Below are 22,305 nucleotides of genomic sequence, written 5' to 3' on the forward strand. Positions count from 1 at the left end.
AACATCATTAGCCATCGGGGAAATGCAGATTAAAACCATGGTAAGATAGCAGGGCACACCTCTTAACAATGGCTGAAATCCAAAACACAGACACTACCAAGTGTTGGTGAAAATGCAAAGCAACTAATTCTCATTCATTGCTGGTAGGAATGCAGAAGGGTACAGCCACTCTGGAAAAGGCTGTCACTTTCTCACAAAGCTGAACAATTACCATATGACACAGCAATCCCACTCCTGGGCATTTGCTCTAAAGAAATGAAAACTTACATCCACACAGAAACCTGTTCCTGTACATCGCAGCATTTACTTGTAATAACTCAAACCTAGAAACTAATGTCCTCCAGTGGATGAATGGATGAGCTTCATTCATGGAGGGTGGCACTTCCTCATCATGCAATATTACTCAGGAATAAAATGAATGCGTTGCTGATACACCCAGGTATTGTACTGGGTATTGTGCTGAGCAGAAAAGGTGGGTCTCTAACAGTCACATACTGTCTGATTCCATTGCTCTGACATTCTCCAAAAGACAAAAGTGTAGCAACAGGCAGCAGCTCTGTGGTTGCCCGGGGTCAAAGGTGAAGGAAGGGAGGTAACTATAAAAAGGCAGCAATAACATGAAGGAGCTTTTTAAGGCTATAGGACCTTCCTGTATCCTGATTGTTGTACTGGTTTTATAAGTCACACATGCAGCAAACCCATAGACCTTTAGACAACAAACAATCAAACAAAAGCGAGGGCATGGTTAAGCTGTGAGATCTGATTTAGGTCTGTGGTTTAGCCTTGTTCTCCGTGTCAATGTCCTGGTTTTGATCATGTGCTGTGCTTATGTAAGAGGCACTCTAGGGTATGTGGGAACTCTCTGTTCTATCTTTGCAATTTCTACAGGAACTCTGTTCTATTTCTGAAACTTTTATGTGAGTCTAAAATTGTCTCAATTGCACACACACTGAAATAGTTTATACATATATACACATATACATATTTCATGAGGTTCTTTAATGAATTTTAACATTCTTTTTATAGGATGTTAATACAACTTAAATATATTCTTTCCCCTCAATAAAGCAGAATACTTTAGAATAAAGAAAATTGGGAAGTTAACAATTTTTTTAAATAGTTGATATCTGATTACCTAGAACACCCCGGTCAGTCCCTTGATATGTAGCCAGATATTTACTGTAATTGGATTTTGCACAGAAGCAACCTTTTGATTTGGAAAAAATTCTAATTCTTACAAACTAGGGAGCCCACTTGGGCCACAGGTGCTTCCAGATGTGTGGGGCTGTATTCCATGGACCAGCAGTGAACTAAGAGAGACTGGACAGGTGACTTCTGGAACCGCCTACACACAAGGTTCTCCTTGATCCCCTGTTTCAGGAAGTTGTTTTTTATTGTAGAGATGGAAGATGTGGATTCAGGGATCTGACAGTGTATAGGGGCTGGTGGCTTTGGCCAGTGACTGAAACTCTGAGAGGACAAAAAAGACATTGAACAAGTCGGGTAGGGGATCTACACTCTGCCCATTCTGGAGCAAGGTGGACATGCCTCTCACTCAAGCAAAAGAGGTTTCTGGTTTACTCTGTGATGGGGCACAGGGCTGGACAGGGTATGGGAAGCAGAGATGACCACTGATCTCTTAAGAAAGGGCACTGTGATGTTCACCTGCACCCCTCCCCCAGTATCTAGAATAATCTCTGGCACTTATTAGAGCTTATAGACTATTTTCTGGGTACATGGATAGTTGTGGATGGGTGATATCACATTCCCCCAAGCTTGCCCATAGTTCTTAGGAGGGCTCACATTCTGCTAGGCTCCTCTGGCTTCTAGCCTGTCCCTCCTCATACTTCTCAGCCTGAACTTTCATGCATTGTTTTTCTCTGAGCTCCTGAGGTTGTGCATTCTGTGAATAGCATTGGCACTCATGAGCCATCCTCTGCCAGATTCTTCCAGGAACCCTTTGCTACATGGGCCCTTGGAGGTGGCACTCAGTTGCCCTGTCCTGTGAGATGATACCTCTGACTATGCATGGCATCCATGCTTTATTCTGGAAGCCCCCTTAGGTTTGTTTAGCTCAGGCACACCTCTCTGTGTGAGCTCTCTGAGCTCCTGTGGGCAGGTGTGTGATATCAAATGCCACCAAGTAGCTTCTCTGTGGAAACATGAAAAGGACAGGTTTCATGGAATACCAAATTGCAACGTAAAATGAATTATTCATATTTCATGAAGAAAGTAAATTCAGTATTTTCCTCCCTGTTTTCCCCATAATGTTCACAGTGTTTTCATTAAAACACAATCAAGAAAAGAAAACAGGGGTGTTTGGGTGGCTCAGGTGATTAAGCGTCTGACTCTTGGTTTCAGCTCAGGTCATGATCTCAGGGTTTGTAGATAGAGCCCCATGTTGGGCTCTGCGCTGACAGCACAAACCCTGCTTGGGATTCTCTCCCCACCAACTCCTACCCCATTTGCATGGGCACATGCTCTCTCTCTTTCAAAATAAATAAACTTAACAACAAAAGGAAAGCAATATACAAAAAAGGAAAAAATCAATTTAAAGTAAAATTTTTGCCTTCTACAATGGTGTATGTAGGAGGGATTTTTTTTTAACTTTTTATTTTTAAAATAATTTGAGACATTCAGAAAAGTTGCAAGACCAGTACAAAGAACTTCTGTATGTTTGTCACCTGTTTTCTTCAGCCTCAATAGTTTACTACACTTGCTTTATCATTCTATCTATATACAGGTGGTCCTTGAACATTGCAGGGGGTAGGAGCACTGGCTCCACACCGTCAAAAATTTATAGCTTTTGACTCCACCAAAACTTAACTGCTAATAGCCTGCTGTTGGCCAGAAGGCTTACCAATAACATAAACAACACATGTTTTATGTGCTATATGTATTATATACTGTATTCTTACAATAAAGGAAGCTAGAGAAAACATTATTAAGAAAATCATAAGGAAGAGAAAATATATTTACAATACTGTTTTATTGAAATAAATTCACCTGTAAGTGGACCTATACAATTCAAACCCAGATTGTTCAAGGGTCAGCTGTACACAAGTTTTTCTGAGATATTTGCAGTTAAGTTACACACATGAATTTCCTTTACCACTAAATGAACCATATGTGTTTTCTAAAAAAGTCACTTATAAAAGGAAATTAAAATTATTACAATACTATCATCTGTTCTATAGATTTATTCAAATTTTTCTAATTCTTTCAATATTGTTCTTTGTAGTAAAAGAAAAAAATTGGGTTCAAAATCCCATATTCCCGTTTTTTTGCCATGCCTCATTAGTCTTCTGTAATCTGGAATCTTCTTCTGTCTCTCTTTCTCTTTCGTAACCTTGACATTGTTGCAGAGTACAGGTCAGTTATTTTACAGACAGACCCAGGTTTGGGTTTGTCTGACAATTCGTGTGGCTGCATTTTTGTCAGGACCACCACAGAAGTGAGGCTGTGCCCTTCCTAGTGCAGTGCATCAGGAGGCCACGGTGTCAGTGTGACCCATAACTTTAGTCACTTGTTGACAATGGTGCTGGCCAAGTTTCTCACTGGCCAAGAGATGGTGTTTCTTTGCAATTAATTAGTATCTTGTAGGTAGGTAGATACTCTGAGACTGTGGGGGCACCCTATGTCCCAGTAGTTATCCATCTAGGTTTAGCATTCTCTGACACATTGGAAACCCCATAGTTCGTTCTGTATTTATTACTTGGCATTCCACTATGAAGCAGAGTTTTCCCTTCCCCCATATTTATTGTTTCCCTCATTTAGAACTTTATTTCAGGCTGGGCCAATTGGTTCTTATTTTATTCAGTGGGTTACTGTTCCATTTATTACATTATCTATTGTGGTACTTACTTTGTTATGTACTCGACAGCCCCTTTCAATTTCGCTTCTGTGCACTTTGGACGTAACTCATCATTCTTTAATCATCGTCATCATTCCCTGGTACAGCAAGCTATTCTAGATATATCCTGTTGTGTTGGCAATCCTACCCCTGAAATCAGCCATTTCTCCAAAGAACCCTGGGTGCTTTTATTGGAGAACGGTATTTAAAAACTAACATTTGGGTGCTAAGTCTGCTCACTGCCCCTGGGGATGGAGATCACTGTTTCCAGGCACTCTCAGAAACCTAGATGGAAAACACCTATGTGCACATGTCACATATCAGTGTAACTGTGTGTATCCATATTATACACACATTTGATCTATTTATAGATAGGTAGAAACAGATACCCTCAATTCCAGTCCAGCCAGCTCACAGTGGAGCACTTCATATGTTTGTAAGCTGCATTGTATTCCATTGTGTAGATGTATCACAGTTTATGTGAACACTCTTCTTTGAATGAGCACTTCAGTCATTTCTAGTAGTTGGGAATTACATATAATGCTGCAGCAAATAACCTCATGCATATGTATTTCCATATTATTGGAGGTGAATCTTCCGGATAAATTCCTAGAAATGAGATTACAGGGCCAAAAATAAACACATATTTAATTATGTTATATGGACAAATATGCTTCCTAAGGCTGCACCCATTTGCATCTCAATCAGCCTGTTTCCCCACAACCTAATAATATCGTTGATTGTGCTTTTTAATTTTTGACAATAGGTGAAAAGTGGTGTCTTGGTGTAGTTTTCCTTGTCCTTTCTGTGAATGTGATTGAGTATGATTCCACCTGGACTCGTGAGGCAGGCACAGAGCCCAGGCCATGTAATTCAGGAGGCTTTCCATCTAGATACTTCTGTTGATGAGGGACTCTGGGAGTGAGACACACCACAGTGGCAAGAAGGCTGGACTAAGATTTCAGCCCTTGTTTCCCTCTTTACCTTCAAACCAGTCCAAATTCACCTTGTTACAACTACTTGGACTTCTCACCTGAAAACAGTGAGGAACTAGGTGGATTATGTGTTGAGTTCCTCAGACAAATGTAACATAAACTGGAAGCAAGAAAATCTAAAAAGGACAATCGTTACCTTATGCAATAATGAATCATACTAAAGCAGGGATGCACGTTTAGAAACTGGATCAACAATTAGTGATAACTCGACATGCTAGGGCTGGTTAGTTGTAAACCAGCCCTCTGGGTTGGCCATAAAAGAATAGGTCCCTGTTTATTTCCTGGTCACTTGGTTGATGTAAGGTAAGACCTGGTTTTCTCAAGCAGTGGAAAGTGACCAGGACTCTGCATGGTCTGGCTGTGAGCACCTCTCTGCTCCCACTTCACACCATTTTCTTTCTAGAGCCTTATGCATGTACAGTACTCCTCACCTAGGCCTTTGTACATGCTGCGCCCAGGTCCTTAACTGAGCAAGGGACCTTCAGATGGAAATCTCAATTTCTTCACAAAATCTGAAGTTCAGTGTACAACTCAGCTGCATCCACACTGTGGATTAAAAACAAAAACATGAGTGAAAAAGTAACCTAATTACCAACACACAATGATTACTTGCTATGCCTAGATCAGTTTTACCTCATTTGTGTGGTGTTATTTTACATCAAGTCTTACACACATGATGCATGTTTTTTCTTTGTGCTTATTTACCTGGTAGGGATGGGGTTTATCATCCTGGATGCCCACGTACCTTGTGGGCCCCCATTTGCTCACCCTTCCCAGGTGTTCACTGAGTGTGGTTCTTGCTCCACGTAGCATTGCCCTGATTCAAGCTTTTAGGGTGTCTAACACCCCCAGTTTCTCCCTGGGCTCTGTAGCACTTGCTATCAGTAGTCCTCAGGAGAAGGTCCCCTGGCCTGGCCTCCACCTACCTGAGGACTTTCTCTGGGGACCTGAGAGACCATCTGCAAAGTGTAGGAGAACCTTTGGCCCCAGGAACAATCCTCATCCACTAACCAGCAGGAGGTAGTTTGGGAATGATCTCACTCTGGCCCCTTGAGGTCCCAGCAGGACCAAGCCCCAGAGGTCTCATAGAGGTGCCTGCCTCAATACACATCCTTTATTGGTGGTGTATTGGTGGTGTTCCCAGACATGTCCCACTTCTCTGCCCTGTGATATTTCCTGTGCTCATCTCCCAGGAAAACAACACACCCCAATTCTATACTCAAAGTCTGTTTCTAAGAGGAGTTATGCTACCGCGGGTCTTAAAAAAGCATTTTGCTGGGGCGCCTGGGTGGCGCAGTCGGTTAAGCGTCCGACTTCAGCCAGGTCACGATCTCGCGGTCCGTGAGTTCGAGCCCCACGTCAGGCTCTGGGCTGATGGCTCGGAGCCTGGAGCCTGTTTCCGATTCTGTGTCTCCCTCTCTCTCTGCCCCTCCCCCATTCATGCTCTGTCTCTCTCTGTCCCAAAAAATAAAATAAACTTTGAAAAAAAAAAGCATTTTGCTAAGCATTCTTTCCCAGGGCCCCTGAGCACTTTCAGACTGCAAGAAGACCTGACCTTGTAGGGGAAGTCATAGAGGGAGCTGGTTCTCCTAACCTAACCATTGGATTAAATACTCACACCTAGTGGGGTGCCTGGGTGGCTCAGTCAGTTAAGCATCCAACTCTTGGTTTCAGCTCAGGTAGCAATCTCACAGTTTGTGGGATTGAGCTCCACGTCAGGCTCCGTGCTGACAGTGCAGAGCCTGCTCGGGATTTTCTCTCCCTCTCTCTCTGCTCCTCCCCAGCTTGCTATAAATAAATAAATAAATAAATAAATAAAACATTTAAAAACATAATATAAATACCCATATCTAGTTAGAAAACAAGCACTTAAATTAATACAGGCATATGGAATAGCCCTGTAGTGTGCTCATGTGTTACCATCACACCCCACTTTCATAAGCAGTGATAAACCAGGAGTGACCCCCAGACATAAATCTTAATGAACCTTGCTTCATTTGCTCCTGCTTCCAGAACATTACAGGTCCTAAGGCTACAACCACCCCTAGATGATAATTAGACAGTTCTCAGATAAGAGATGATTTTGCACTTTGTCCATTACAAGTAACCAGCAGCAGAAGTTTCTGTCTTGAGAGCTTCTCTGTGTGAAGGAATGCCTGTCTCCCCAGAATGCTGCAGACCTGGCCCTGAAAACCTTGTTTGTGTGTTCCCAGCCTCATCAGGTCAACCTCCACTGAGTTTGCTTTCTGAAGGTAATGAATGCAGGATGCAGCCTGGCAGGGGCTCCTCCTGAAGCCCTCCTGGAACCTGATGTGTAGAAGCTTAGCCTTTTTAAAAGGAAATTAAAGTGGGGTGCCTGGGGGGGCTCAGTTGGTTAAGTGTCTGACTTCAACTCAGGTCATGGTCTCACAGTTCATGGGTTTGAGCCCACTTCTGATCCTCTGTCCAAAGTAAACATTTAAATAATAATAAAAATAGATAAATAAAAGGAAATTAAAGTCACAGATTAATCAAATCTATTGATTATGGGAATGTAGCCTTCATGGGACTATACTAGGAACTAAGACAGGAAGCCCCCACCACAAAGGAAAAAACAAACTTGGAAGCAATAGAAAGAAGAACACAGTTACTGGAGGTGACCCACCAAGCAGTGTCTGTTTGGTTTCCACTATCCCATGTTTGTACACCATGTTGGTCTATTCCATACAGTCTCCTTGCAAATAATCTCCTCACATATTAACTCACTCACTCATCCACTCGATACCCAGAATCAAGCTGGGAGCTTCCCAAAGAGAAGGACGAGGTGCGAAATGAGTACTGCGGCATGGTTGGCCCAGTGTTGCATGCGCCTGTTTATACAGATTGGGGACTGGGTCTCATTCATTCTGGAAAACATAAGATGCTTATGTGGTATTTGATATCCCTTCTGAGTTAACTTTATTCTCCCCCATCTTTGGAAATTTTTCATATTTTTATGCTCTTAATTGGATTATTGTCTTCTAAAAATACCTCCCTCCTCAAGGAATATAAAATCATTTAGGGAATATTATGCCAGATATTACCAGGAGGCAAAAAAAAATTATTTCTGAGTGATGCATTAACTCTCTCATTTTCAACCTTTCTTTGTTCCTTTCTTTTTTTCTTTCTCTCTCCCTTTCTTCCTCTCCTTCCTCCCTTTCTTTCTTCCTCTCTTCTTTCTTTCTTTCTTTCTTTCTTCCTTCTTTCACTGAGTGTCATTTGTTTTACCAAAGTTTGCCTGGGAACCCAACACGCACACAGAAAACAGTGGAGCGTTTATGCATAAGCAGGGGGTTTGGGTCTGAGGGCTTCCACCCCTCCCCTGCCCTTCAGGAGGCCCCTGGCACACTGCATGAACTGCAGCATGGAAACACGCCCCCTCCCAATTAAGTGAAAATGATGCAACCTGCATTGTCATGCAAACTGTGATGTTCCTCCAAAGAATAAATGCATAGGTTGTCATTATTGGCGGAAAATTGAACATGTTGTGAAAAATACATATATATTAGGAAACCTTGTGTTTCTATTCATTGAACTTCCTGACCAATGGGGAGTTAATTAACAGAAAAAATGGAATTCCCAGGTTTTAGGAACTAGAGAGTGAAATGCATGTGATACTTTACTGACATTGCACATAGTTTCATTGTCTGATGATGATGCAGGGCATGAGTTTGGGAGCGATGGTTATTGAGAGTTGCTGAGGGGAAATCTGGTCATACCTGCTTTGGGCTGTCTTCACTTGGGACACTAGGGAGCATGTGCTCCAAGCATCCCATACTTGAAAGAGATTAGGGCAAAGGCCAAGGTTCTGGCTTCATAATCTGCTTTGCTCCTTGTCTGGTCTGATTCCCAAATTCTGAAGTCACAATTTCCTTGGCTCTCACCAAGCACCAGGAAGGGGTGACATACATGAACTTGGGATTCTTTCTGGGATTGTCTCTACTCCTGTGAGGAAGAATACAATTGCTCCCATCCTAAGACCATGCCAGATGCTGCTGCTCTCCCTTAATAGTGCCCCAGGCTCCTGACACCCTAATCTCTCACCCCCTCCCTTCCCATCCCCCTTCCACCCCTCCTACACAGGCTTTTGAGGAAACCCCCAAACAGTGGAGTCCCTTCCACAATCTCCACCTGGGCCATCCAAATGTACCAACACGGTCCACAAACAAGCTCTTTCAAAGTGTCCCAAAGAGGCAGTTTGAGTGTTCAAGTAGATTTTGTTGGTTTTTTTCTTGCCCCCATTGCACTGATATAGCAAATAATCTCTGTCTACAAGACAATTACTACCTAGTAGGAGAAACTAAATTACATGCCTAAAATAATTACTTAATAATTTAGGACAAAGTGTGTTTAGATACTAACATATTCTGTGTTACTGATCTGATTCCAGGTGTCTATATACCTTGTCATCTGTAAGCTATGTGTACATTACACAGAATGAGTACTCAGCATGCATCTGTCGTTTTTATGTAATCTGATGTCAATACAGGAGAGACCAGTGGACCTCAATGTGTCAGGGAAAGCCTGGTTCAGAGATGAGTTGACTGAATGATGAAGGGATTAGGTTCTTCCACAGACAAGTTGGCCATGGAAAACCCTTAAGTGGACACAGGTGGATCCCTGGGATCCACCTGATAGTGCAGGTGAGGGCAGGTGGTCCCAGTTCTGGCCCCGCAAGGACTTCGGGAATTAAAACCTAGCATTGACCTTGCCAACATAGCTCACTAGGAGCTATTTCCTCCTTTAGAAGTAGAAGCTTTGTTGGATATTGACTTTTCTGGGGTATCAAAGGCACTCACCCACACTTCACTCCTCTCATATAGGCAGGGGATCTCACAATCCATGCTGGCTACAAGACCACAGAACATTGGGTGTGCCTCTTACAGACACACACGGAGGTTGAGGGAGCTGTGTCCATCTGCCTACATCCTCATAGTGGCTTATCCTTATCATCAGCTGTCCTAAGACAGCCTTGAACCTGACCATGTCATCATTCTCCCCCACCTTCCCTGTGGTCTCACCTAAATGGATGGTTAGGATGTGCATTCTGGAGGGCACTAGGGAAGGCACTTCCAGTGGAGAAGGAGAGGAGACAAGGTAGAGCAAATCCCCTGGTTACTCCAGTGCACTCTGGGAAAACTCTGGGAGTTTTGCTGCTTCCGCTGGTACTGTCCATGTTGGCTTCATGTACATGTGAATTCTTTCTTTCAGCACATGTGCTTTGGGTGCCTACTATGTGCAAGACACTGTTCTGGGCACATAGGGTGCAGCTGTGACCAAAACATGCAAAATTGCCTTCTTAGTGCTTAGAGGAAGAGAGACAGTAAACAAACTAGTGCCACCTGTAGTGCAAAGGAGACAGGTAAGGGGATAGTAATGGGGGACAGCAGTGACAGCCTTATGGGGTATCTGGGAAAGGCTATAATGACAAGTGACATTTGAGAAAAGCCCCAGATGAAGTTGGGAAGCCAGTCATATGTGTCTCTGGGGTAGAGAATTCTAGGCTGAGAGAACAGCAAGTGCAAAACCCTGAGGCATGTTGCAGGAATATCAGAGTGTTGCCTGTGGGTGGAGGACAATGAAGTCAAACTTAATAGGGGTCAGATCCTAGAAGACAGTGTTATCCAATAGAATTTTCTGAGATACTGCAAATGTTCTACATCTGTGCTCAGTGTGATAGGCATTAACTACCTGTGGCAGCCGAATACTTGGAATGTGGTAGTTTGGCTGAGGAACTAATTGTTGGGTGTGTTTGATTTTAGGTAATTCAAGTTTAAATAGATCCACGTGGCTACAGCTGCCATGCTAGTCAACACAGAGGAGTGTCATGGGCTGCTCTGAGGGCTCTGGTCTTGACCCTCAGTGAGATAAGGCCGAGGGACCAGTGGCAAGGTCAGGTCTGACCTGTGTCTCAGTGAGTGAGCTCAGGTGTTGTGTTGAGCTCCAGTCCTGATCCAGCAGCTGCTCTTCAGGCTACAGGCCCATGTTATGTGATTTCTCTGTACCTAGTCTCATTGAAACCATAGTCCACAGGGTTCTAAGTGAGGATGAAGGAATGGTGGAAGCTCCCGCACCCGTTAGCACATCTGCACCTTGATAATTTTCATTGTTAAATGAACTTACTTAGTATAGAAAAATGCTAAAACCCAGAAATGCAGAGAGAAAAAAAAATAACCAATATCCTGGCCATCCAGAAGCACATTCTGACATCCTGGAGGGATATGACTTATTACACTTTCTACTCTAGTTTTTCACCTAAGTTCTTATAAACATCTTTCTAAGGAAATAAACATTTATATTATCATTTTCCATGATTATATAGATTTCTTTTTTTCTCCTTTTGAAATCTTTTTTCCATGATTATATAGAATTATACGTAGAATTATTTTGTAATTTTGGTGTTTTTAAACAGTGCTGTCAGGAATACTCTAGAACCAACCCCCTACATGCCTGGGAAGTAAGCCTCCATGGGGAACCCTGCATTCAAGCCGCCCAAGGCCTGCTGCTGTACCATCCTGCTCAATGCACCTACACTCTCTCCTTGGGGCCACGTGGAGCCGCACTGCAGATGAGCAAGCTATACCTGGGGGTGGGGGAGGGAAGAAAGTGTGAGACCCAGAGGGGGTGGGCAGGGGATGTGGGAGGCCTTGAGTGACACCAAGTGACATGGCTGAGCCCAGCTTTGCATCCCTAAGATGGCATCCTCACAGCCCAGACTCACATAGCTGAGTGAATCGTTATGTGCAAAACACTGGGCATTGTGCCTGGCATTATGATTGTTTTATCGAAGTATCCTAAGGGAAAAAAAAAAAAACCAAGGGGACAACTTCTGAGTGGAGGTGGTAGAAATGGGCAGAGAATGGGTCCTTTGTGTGGGGCACCAGTGGGCCAGCAAGGCACAGCGGAGGGACCAAGCAGCCCCTTCCTCTGCCCACCCAGCATTGGCTGCCTCAGAAGGGGCATCTGCAGGAATTGTAAGTCCCCTTGGAATGCTTTTAGTCTGCCTTGCAATTCTCCAATCTGATGACCCATGAAAAGGATTTTTAGAAGCAGCTGCTGTGCATGATGAATTTCTTGGTACTGGTGGTTGTGTGTTTTCCCTGTTTGGTTTATTGGTATCTATGCAGCCTTGCCCAGGCTGGACTCATCTCCTCTCCTCTCCTCCCTGTTTAATGGCAAGATGTACACGCTGCTTATACCCACAAAACAGCCGCCGGTGGAAGACAGAACATAAAATGAACTGGGCTGTTTTTGTCTGCCCTGTAATTTGTCTGAATATTTAAAATCTATTTTGATCAAAATTGACTAATTACTTTGGTACCGTGTAGCCACAACTTTGCAATTTACAGAGTGTGGTTCCCTTATGCTTCTAAATAAAAGTCTGTGAAGATTTTGGGGGAGTGCCCTGAAATTTAATTCTTTGCTTCATGGGGATAGCAGTGTAATTCTAAGCAGGTTCCAAAAATAGAAGCCAGAGCTCAGTGTACCTGTGTGGTCTGCAGCAACAATTCACATGCTCTGGCAACGTGATTGAGAAGGCTCTTACTGGCCACTACTGCCACTGGCCATCCACTGCTGCCATCAAACATATCAGTCCAGAAGCAGTCATTGTAATCACTGGGGCAGGCGAGGCAGAAAAGACATCTCACATTTGCGCAAGAAGCAAATTTAGCCAAAATGGGGTTTGCTTTGAGCCAAGTGGTTACTGCCCAGCACAGTTAACAGTATAGAGTTCTGGAAGGAGTGGCCACTGACTGGGCAGTTCTGTGATTTGGCAAGGCTTTTAGCTCTCAGAGCCCAGCTTTGTCCTTCATAAAATAAAAAGAACAACAACAACAAAAATAGTAACAACACTTATTTCCAGAGTTGCTGTGAGAATCCAGAGTGCTGGTATATAAAACTCTTAGTAAAATAAAACAAACAAGAAGTCCCACAAAAGCCAAAAAACTAAAATACTCATAGACAAAGTTGTTGGTTGTGTGCAAGCATATCCACCTGCAGCACGCTGACTCATTGGTGTGAAGATTATTAGCTCAGGGTCTGGGTTGAGGGCTGGAAGAAGTGGCTGTCCTTTTATCCCTGGTCCTCTACCTCTCTCAGGGGCTCTCTGCTCACGAGTTGCCCTGGGATTGTCACTGTAGGTGCCTCCCTTCCCAGAGATCACCAGCATCTCATGCAAAGGCCCATTCATGGTATGGCTCAGCCACATACACAGTGCTGACAGCCAACTCCTGTTTCCAAAGTGAAGGTCTGGAGGCCAAGCATTGTCTGGAGATGCACAGCTGTGAAGACACTCAGGGTCTGCCTAAAACATTGCACATCCTTCATTCAGATCAAAGATATCGGCATCCCAGCAGGTACATCTCTCCCTGGCTAGCCCTCTGGGCCCAGGTCTCACCCATGATTTGTGCATTCCTGGGGCTGCTCAGTGCCCTCCCCAGACAGACATAAGGACAGTGATTTTCATTTCCCGTCATTGTTTAGGAGACCACATGGAAAGCACTGCTGCAGAGTGAAAAGAATAGAATTTCACAGACAGGGCTCTATGGAGGAGAAGCCATACAGTCCCAAACTCACGGAGGGGATGTTGCCCCAGTGGCAGGTGACTCCCCAGGGCAGAGAGCCTGCCTAGTGGAAAGGAGCCAGCCCTCTGTGAGAAGTGATGCCTTCCAGTCCTTGACCCGCCGGGGTGTGTAGGTGTGTGCGCATGTGTGAGAGTGTGTCCACACCCACACTCTAGCGCATCACCCACTTCAGTCACAGGCCCTATGGAGAAGGTCCTTGTTTGTGATTTGAATGAGATCATCAGAATTTGCCTGTTCTTCAACTACATAGAAACAGAGTCCTAACGGGAAGTTTCCATTAGTTCCCTGCAGCTCCTCGTCTGTCTGCACGCTGACTAGAGGCTCTGATTGGCAGTGATATGTGCATTTAGTTAACCAAGAGAAGGACCATGGTCCCACGTGGGCTTTGTGTGTGCATGCGAATGTCAGGGGAGGCACATGGGGGCACTGCTGGAGGTGGACCGGGCAGCGATGCCAGCAGCACAGCGCTCACATGGGGTATCCACCGGAGTGTTTGGTGCCTCAGGTCACTGCCTGCCCCTAAAGCCACCTGAGGAAGTAGCCAGCATGGCTGCATTGAGCACTGAATGTCTCCAGCCTGCATCCAGAGGCTGCATGTTTAACAACCTCTGTCTCTGGCAAAGAGAGTGAGGAAGCTAATGACCCTCTTTCAGAAAGAAATGCTCCATTTCTTTTTTAGGAAACAAAATCTGGAGTAAAATGAGATTTTATCTTTGCATAAAATAAGCAGTTAGAGAGGCTGGCCTTGGATTTTGGATGAGTCAGCGTGAGTGTGCCATGTTTTGATGAGGAGAGAAAATTCATGATGGGGGCCCAGCAAATGGAATAACCAATTAGGCAAAAAGCATCCTCTAGTCATAACATCTAGACCTGGAGGTGCTGACAGGACAGCAGCCATTTAGTGCGTGGAGCTAGTAGTGAGATTTTCTGCAGGGAGGTTTGGTCCATGGCTGTCATTGCTTAGTGAGGGATGGAGTCTTCCATGGATTTTTACAAAGCCCTGTGCCAGTCCCTGACCCCCTACCTCAGGCTCCCTAGGAGGCTCTGGCAGGCCTGTGCTGAGCTCACAGGCCCACTAAGTGGGCTCATCACAGAGAAACTTCCAAACAAAGCAGCCGTCAGCTCCTCTGGAGACAGCACTTTCACCCGGGGTTGACACCAGGCCCAGCAGTGTCCTAACTCAGATCAAAGTCTAGGGAAATGAAGAGGGCTCAGAGACGGTGTCCCCTTGCCCAACACCAGCCCTCCTTGTCCTATAAACCTGTTTGAAGTCTTAGAATAAAGAGAGGAGTCCCATCCTTGTGTGGCCTTCTGAGAGTGCCTGTCCCATCCTCGCATAGATTAAAACTTTATCCCCACTGTGTGTCACTAGGTCCCAAAGATCTGTGAAATAATGGACTTCTGTAGGATTTGATCTTCAATGGAATGACTCAAGAGCCAAGTACTTAGTATTTTTTTCTTTTGTTCTTGATAAGGATCTCCTCACCTGGGGGCTTCCTTTCTTGGGGGAAATCTACTTGTAGGCAATAACAACAGTGACCTTCCCAGAGGGGCTTTCTCCATTCCAGACTCAGCACCCATGTCTAGGGGCATCGTACAGTGATTCCACTAGTGACGCTCTCTTCTTCTGTACCATCCCTGTCCTCTTCTGTCTTGCAGAGTGACTACTCGAGTGACACAGAGAGTGAGGACAACTTCCTCATGATGCCCCCAAGGGACCACCTGGGCCTCAGCGTCTTCTCCATGCTCTGCTGCTTCTGGCCTTTGGGCATTGCAGCCTTCTACTTGTCCCACGAGGTAAGCCTGTCTCTGTCGGCCACACACACAGCCTACCCGGGTCACTGAGGAGGAGAGCCCGAGAAGCCTGTTCAGCTCTTGCTATCTGAGGGGCCTGCAGTTTATAGTTGGAGGACAGGCCCATGAGGGAGGTCATGGGCCTCACCTCAGGCTGCTGGGACTGGTGAGTGCTGGAGTCTTCTGCTGCTTTTTACAAATCTGGGACCGAAGCTGCCTGTGAGCGGGAGCCTGGGTTGTGCCAGCAGGACCGACCCAGCGCTGAGAGACGCTGTGCCCAGGGCAAGGACAGCAGGTGAGGAGTGGTTCTGTCTGTGACAGGCTCATTCATATAAAACAGGTTATAGTGTCTGCTGCCTGTACTTCAGTACTCCTCAGCTGAAGTTCGGTGAGAGGAATGGCCCATCACAGGGTGAATCACACCCTCCCTCCTCCAGTGTGAAGGTTTCTGGAGGCATTGGTTCCCAGGTCTTTTTCATGCAAAGCATTTGCCCTGTTGTGCCTTCATGGAAGCCAGGCTTTGGAAGATATTCTCTAGCAAATGAAGACTATTCATGCAGAAACAGTTTCCGTTCCCATTTTTATTAATCAAATTGACACATACCTGTCAGTTACAGTGTGTTCCAGTGTTACCACACCCAAAACCTCAGCCCAGCCCAACCAGAGGAAGACAAGGTGGTTCCCTGGGTCGGCAAGGTGGAGAGTGTGGTGCCCACACTTATGTGTGTCCTCTGGGTGCGCAGCGCTCAGGGCTTCCTCTCCAGCATCCAGGGTTCTGGAGCTCAGGCTGAAAACAGCAGATTCAGGCAGGCTTGGTGTCTGAAACATTTATTTCTCCTGGCTTGAAAACAGGTGTCCTGGCTGACCCCAGCATGGCCTCTCACTGCTTCTTACTGGTTTCTGTGTTGATCTCATTTTGTTTGGGGAGAGAAGAGTCCCTTGATACATTGTCCTTTCTCCCTCCCCCCTTTCATGACATCACAGAGGAACAGGGGAGAGCAGTGGACCAGCTAATAATGCTGGAGCCCCTGAAAGCAGGTGCTTCTTAGCAGGAACTCTCAAGAGGCCCTTCTAGGCAGGGATGAGGCAGAGCCCTGCTCAGTCAGCACTGCTCTGCTGTCCTGGTTCTAAAGGATAATGGGGCAGTGGGGGGTATGTTGGCAGCCAGTCCTGCACTGCTGCGGTTGGGCTAAGTGGCTGTTCCATATTGTTCCAGCTTGGCCTGGAAGGTCTGTCTGAGCTTCACTTTTGTGAGTTTATCCCACAAATGCCAAAGACCCCCTTCTCTGGGGGAACAAGCATGGGACAGGAAGCAAGACTCCAGGTCTGGCAGAGGTCAGCCTGGCTATGGGGCAGAGTCAGGCCTAGGTGTACCCAGACCCCAGGAAGGGGACATGGGCACTACATGGGCTAAGGACACACAGTGGGACCTGGAGAAAAGCATGTGGACAGATGCCCTCTGTGTGTAGAACATAGAGCCTGCCTGCTCCTGTGTAAACTGCACTCTGAACCTGGGTTAGCATGCTACAAATAGGCCATGATAGTTTCACTAAGAAAAGGAAGGTCAGGAGGGCAGAGCAAAGAGAAACAGCTTCTCACACATCACAGGCCATTCAGATTTTCCCTTAAGCTCAACTTAAGCCCTCCCCCCATATTCCAGTCCTGCTACCTGCAGTGGTGAGGCAGGGTGGGTCACTCCCAGTCTCCTGGGTCAACCCTGCCAAGAAAGCCCTTTACCTACCCTGGCTGGGAGGTGGGGGGAGTACTCAGAGCTATATTTTGGTTGCCAAATTTTAGATGGGGACAGATGTGTTCAAAGGGACAACATCCAACATTGACATAAACATGTAGGCAGGGTGCTGGATGAAATGAGCACCGAGTAAATGGCTGGGCACAGGGAAAGGAGGGAGAGGCTGCCTCTGTCTTGGCTGCTCCACATCCTGGGTGAGGCCCCCGTCTCTGGAGCAGGGCAAGCTGTGCACAGCACCTTTGTCTGAAAAACCGAGGCCACAGTTGCCAAGGCTGGCATTTAGATCCTTTCTTGGAGAGTAATTTTATTCTCCACACCTTAAGAACCTCTTACTTGGGCCTGATGCATCAGACGTTTAATACCTTCAGTGGTAAAGACGATTCTGAGTATTTGTTTAATAGTGAATGTGAAATATAGTGTCTATGGAGGCCTCTGCTCACACTGCTCTGAGGTGAAGAGCAGACATTGTTGAGGAGTTTAGGGGTTTCTTGCAGCACTGGAATTAGAAGAGGGTTTCCAGGGGATCCCGGGCTCTCAGTCCCCCTTTTCATTATGCTGTGAGCATGGATTTCCTTCAGGGGAACCCCAACAGAGAAGAGGTGCCACATTTCATAGAGAACTCTGCAGGTGAGTGCCCTTCACAAGGCCTGTGTCCAGATCCTTCTCCCTGGGCTGAGACCCATGCCCTCAAAGCTCACTGCTTATAGCCCACAGCTGTGGCACTTTGGGGCTTTCCTGCAGACCTGGGAGACAACCAGCCTGGGCACACAGCACTCCAGTCCAGCCATCAGGCTGCCGGGCATTCTGTTTGTGTCTCTTCGGCCCAATTGCAGACACAAAGTCTGCAGCAGGTATTGGAGGGGAGCTGCCAAGGGGAGAGCACTCGGTTCGCAGTAGAACAGACACACTCCGAGAGTCATTACACTAAATTAAATCAGTGCTTTCCTGGGCAAGGCCAGCTGGGAGCTCTCCCTGGGGCACTGGAGAGAGGAGAGCCCAGAGCTGGTTTCTGCAGGGTCCTTTGTTGGTGGCCATAGGCACCTTCTGCTGCCCTCAGGGGCTGGGGGGCTGGGATGGTGATGTCAGAGTAGAGCAAACAGCCTATCTATGAAGCCAGGAGACCTCTAGGTTCCAAACGCTGGTTCACAAGGAAATATTTGACATCTAAGTGTGACTTAGGGTATTCTTTTTCTTTTTATCATAGATCATACCTCAGCGTAGTCACTGACAATTAGATGATGTCTGTACATTGTCAAAATATCCACTCAATGGACTACTCAGTAACATGTGAGTCCATTCCAGGAAAACACAACAAAGCAAATCTCAGTGGTTAGATGACATAGAGCAGTGGGAAGGAGAATTAATAGGATCCCTGGACTTACAAAACCCAGTTTTTGTTTTTGTTTTTCTGCCTTATTCCGGCTGGGTCCAGGTCAGCAGGCAACTTTGCCAGGCCTGTTTCCTGATCCATAAAACAGTATTGAAATAACCTACAGCATGCAGCTAGCTGAGTCAGAGAAGTGAGGTTAGAGAGAAAGTCCCCAGAAGGTTCCTGCAAAGAAGCAGGTGCTGATCATGCTCTACTGGAAATCCCACTTGTCTGTATACATGTGGGTCTCTAGGTGAAAGGATACCTTGAAGGAGACAGGATATTTTCTCTAACAGTTTTTATAATTAAAAAGGTGTTAATTAAGTACCAGTAACAATAGTACTGAAAGTGTTAGTAAAGCAGGTGACATCTGCTGAGCACCTATTAAGTCCTATGTAAAATACTGTGCACCTGGCTGCTTGGGGAGTGGTCCTGACCAGCAGCATCAACAAACCCAAAGCTGTCAAAAATGCACACTGTCTGGCCCCAGCACAGACCTGCTTGATCAGAGCATCTGGGGGTAGAGCCCACGAATCTGCATTTGAACATAGGAAGACTGTGAGGCAGCAGTGCCATCATATGGTACCCACTCTGTGGGTCGTAAAACCGGGGTCCAGTGAAGTCAGATGGTGTCCTAAGGCCAAAGGTGGCTGACAGTGAGCTGGGATTACCAGAATGGCCTGGCTCGGAGCCACCTTTGGAAGAGGCAGCTGGCGGGGCCTGATCAGGAAGGAGGGCTCAATGTGGAGGCCAGTGGGGGGATGAGCATGGCATTCATCACAACCTTATTTTATTCCAGCAACATTAATTGTTTGATCCAGCCCCCAATGCAAGCAGATTTTGTAAACCAGTTTATAGAGGGGAAAGTGTTGTATGCAATTTTGGCAGATTCGTCTAGGAACTAATGCTTCTCAATGATGTGGAGGATGGAAATGAATCCATAATTTGCCAAGTGACTGCTGTGAGCTACTTATTGCACACACTTTTTCTTATTTAACCTTTGCAATGAGTCTGAAAGGTGGACAGTTATTATCCTCACTTTGTGGATGACAAAACTGAAGTTTCAATGGATTAAATGACAGATAGAAATCAGAGAGGTAGCAAGTATGGGTACATGATGCAAATATCAGTATTTCTAACCCTTAAAATGCAATCTTCTAAACATAATATTGACTTTTATCTGTTAGCAGACAAAATTAGAAGCACAGGTCTGGCTTCTAAATCCACCATCCCTCACCCCACTTATAGCAGGGTAAAGTGAGAAAGACACATCCACTCTAGTGGACCCTCAGTGCCTCACTCAGTCCCATGGGGCAGGTGCTAACGAGGCAGAGGCTGGGGGCCCTCCCCAAGGAGTCCTTGGATCTGGGCTCAAGTGCTGGGCAGGCCGGAGGTTTGTATGTGCTGCGTCTGCTGCAAATGTCTCCTGAATTCGAGTATTTATTATGTCTTGATTTCATTTCATTTCATAAAATGTTTCTTTCTTTTACTAACTGAAATATCATAACAGTAATTAAATGAAAAATGGGTATTAAGAATAAGATTATGAATCTTATGAATAGCACCAGCAAAGGGAATTGGACAAATTAGGGGGAGGAAAGAGGAATCTCTTTATAGTATAAAACCAAGAAGAACGAGAGTCCAACCTGGCATATGATAGTGCCCTTAAAATCCAGTCATTCATCTGACATTTATTGAGCTCCTACTATGTGCCAGGCCATCCTCTGGGTGCAGGGATATAGCAGTGACCAAAACAGAACTCCAGCTTCACAGAACTGACATTCTCATGATGAGAAGCAAAGAACATACAAAAGTAAACTTATAGCATATCCAATAGTGTTATGTTATAAAAGAGAAAAATTAAGTTGGAAATGGATATGGGCATACATTTATAATTAGGGTGGCCATGGAAGGACTTGCTGAGGGGGTGACATTTAATAATGAAACTACAGGCTGATCCATGAGGATCACTTGAGGAAGAGCTTCTGGGAAGAGGGACAGCCAGTGCAAAGCCCTGAGTGAGGAACATGCCTGGTACATACAGGGAATGATTTGGAAGCCAGTGTGGCTGCAGCAGGTGACCTTTGATTGTGGAAGAGTAAATAAGACAAGAGAGGGGTGAGGTGGGGCAGAGCCCACAGGGCCTTTTAGGTTGTAACAGTGACTTGGGCTTTTTCTTTGGGCTGAGAAGCCACTGGGATGTTTGAGCAGAGGAAAGACACCATCTGTCTACACTCTATCAGGGGAGCATGTGGAACATAAGGATAGGAGACACCATGTTGGAGTCTGGTATAACCATCCAGGAGTAGACCATCCAGTAGTGATCTGGACCACTGTCATGGTTGGGAATTTAGTGAGAGGTAGAGACACAGGATGGCTTTTGGAAGAATGACCAACAGATTTCAGTTGTGGGTGTGAGACAGAGAGAAGGGAAGGAACTACTGGATGATGGGTTCCACTGGCTGGGGGGACATGCTGGCTGTGTGCCACAGGAGCAGATGGAACCAGACTTTGACCCTGTCAGGTTTTCAGTGCCTGCTGGCATCCAAGTGGAGACACTAAGAAGGCAGCTTGTTGTGTGCTGCCTTCTGTGAATTTGGGATTCAAGAGAGAAGTCTGGGCTGGGGACGGGAATGGAGGATGAGGTCTAAACATTGAGGTCTCACCAATGAGGAGGCTGGTGGTAGCATTGGCAAGAGCAGTTTCCAGAGTGCTGGAAGTGAAAGGCTATGTCTGTGGGCTCAAGAGGGAACAGGAAAGAACAATCCCTGAGCTGTGCTGCTGGGAACTAGAATGGCAGGCACTGTGCAGGGGGCATGGGAGGTGGTCATGGGTGCTGGGGATGTTCCATTTCTTGACCCAGGTGCTAGTTACACACTTGCCAGTATTCCCACAAAGGTAAAGCTCAGTATGTGAAAACTGGTCATTTATTAAGCATTGCATTTAATGATTTGTGCACTTTTCTGTAGGTATATTTTAACCAAAAAAAATTTTTTTTAAAGATTATGGGAAGAAAGCCATTGGATATGATGCATCAAGTTATCTTTTTTGAAGAAATTTGCTGTAAACAGAAAGAGAAAGGGGGAATAGTTAATAGGAGAGGTCATGTTAAGAAAAGTTATTCTAAGTGGAAGAAATCATAGCACATCTGTATGCTGAAGAACATGATCCAACAGAGAGGGGAAATTGACTTGGCACTCGAGGGGAAGGGGGAGCTGGTGAAAGAGAATTTCTGGAGAGATGATCTTGAGTGGATAGGCAGAGTAAGTGGAAGCAGTTGTCTTTCTTTGAAAAAAATATTTATTTATTTTGAGAGAGACAGAGACAGCACGAGTAAGGGAGGGGCAGAGAGAGAAGGAGACGGAGAATACCAAGTAGGTTCTTCTGTGAGCACAGAGCCTGATGCAAGGCTTGAAGCCACAAAACTGTGAGATCATGACCTGAGCCAAAACCAAGAGTCAGACACTTAGCCCACTGAGCCACCCAGTCACCCCGAAGCAGTTGTTGCCTTTAAGAGTTCCCTAGTTCATGCAGATCCAAGGAGGCAGGTGGGGTGCAGAGCCCTCATCTTAGGACTCCAGGTTCCTGAGTTACACAGGAAGCTCCTAAGGTAGCAGGGGTTGAAGTCCTAGAAGGAAGGAGGAGCTGAGGGCCAGGGAGAGCATGCAGGATTGTGGCCCCTGATGCCCCTGTGCATGTCTTGGCAGCAAGACCCTCTGCAGGGCTCCCCTGCCTAATTCTTTGGGGCCCAGGCAGAGGGGATGCACCAGGGCTGCCAACTTGCCTGAAGAAGACCACAAGCAAGGGATGCAGGGACTCAGTAGATAGGCAAAGGAGTAGGTGTGGGGATGGGCTGCAGAATTTGGACAAAATAAGAAGGGAAGGAAGGATTCGAGGGCAGTGGGGAGTGGGCAGTGATAAGTGCCCTAGTAATACACATT

At 45.8% G+C, this 22,305-nt stretch overlaps 1 protein-coding gene across 6 annotated transcripts in view; it reads left to right on the top strand.

The window, feature by feature from the left end:
- The window catches only part of SYNDIG1 (synapse differentiation inducing 1), a 186,885-nt gene that overhangs the window by 97,075 nt on the left and 67,505 nt on the right, over positions 1 to 22,305 (top strand). For all 6 annotated transcript variants that reach the window (XM_043603020.1, XM_043603018.1, XM_043603015.1 and 3 more), the window contains one exon: positions 15,111 to 15,248. In XM_043603020.1, the coding sequence (XP_043458955.1) occupies positions 15,111 to 15,248 (138 nt within the window). The remainder of the gene's footprint in view (positions 1 to 15,110; positions 15,249 to 22,305) is intronic.

The sequence above is a fragment of the Prionailurus bengalensis genome, chromosome A3, assembly GCF_016509475.1.
Source record: "Prionailurus bengalensis isolate Pbe53 chromosome A3, Fcat_Pben_1.1_paternal_pri, whole genome shotgun sequence".
NCBI classification, from domain to species: domain Eukaryota; kingdom Metazoa; phylum Chordata; class Mammalia; order Carnivora; family Felidae; genus Prionailurus; species Prionailurus bengalensis.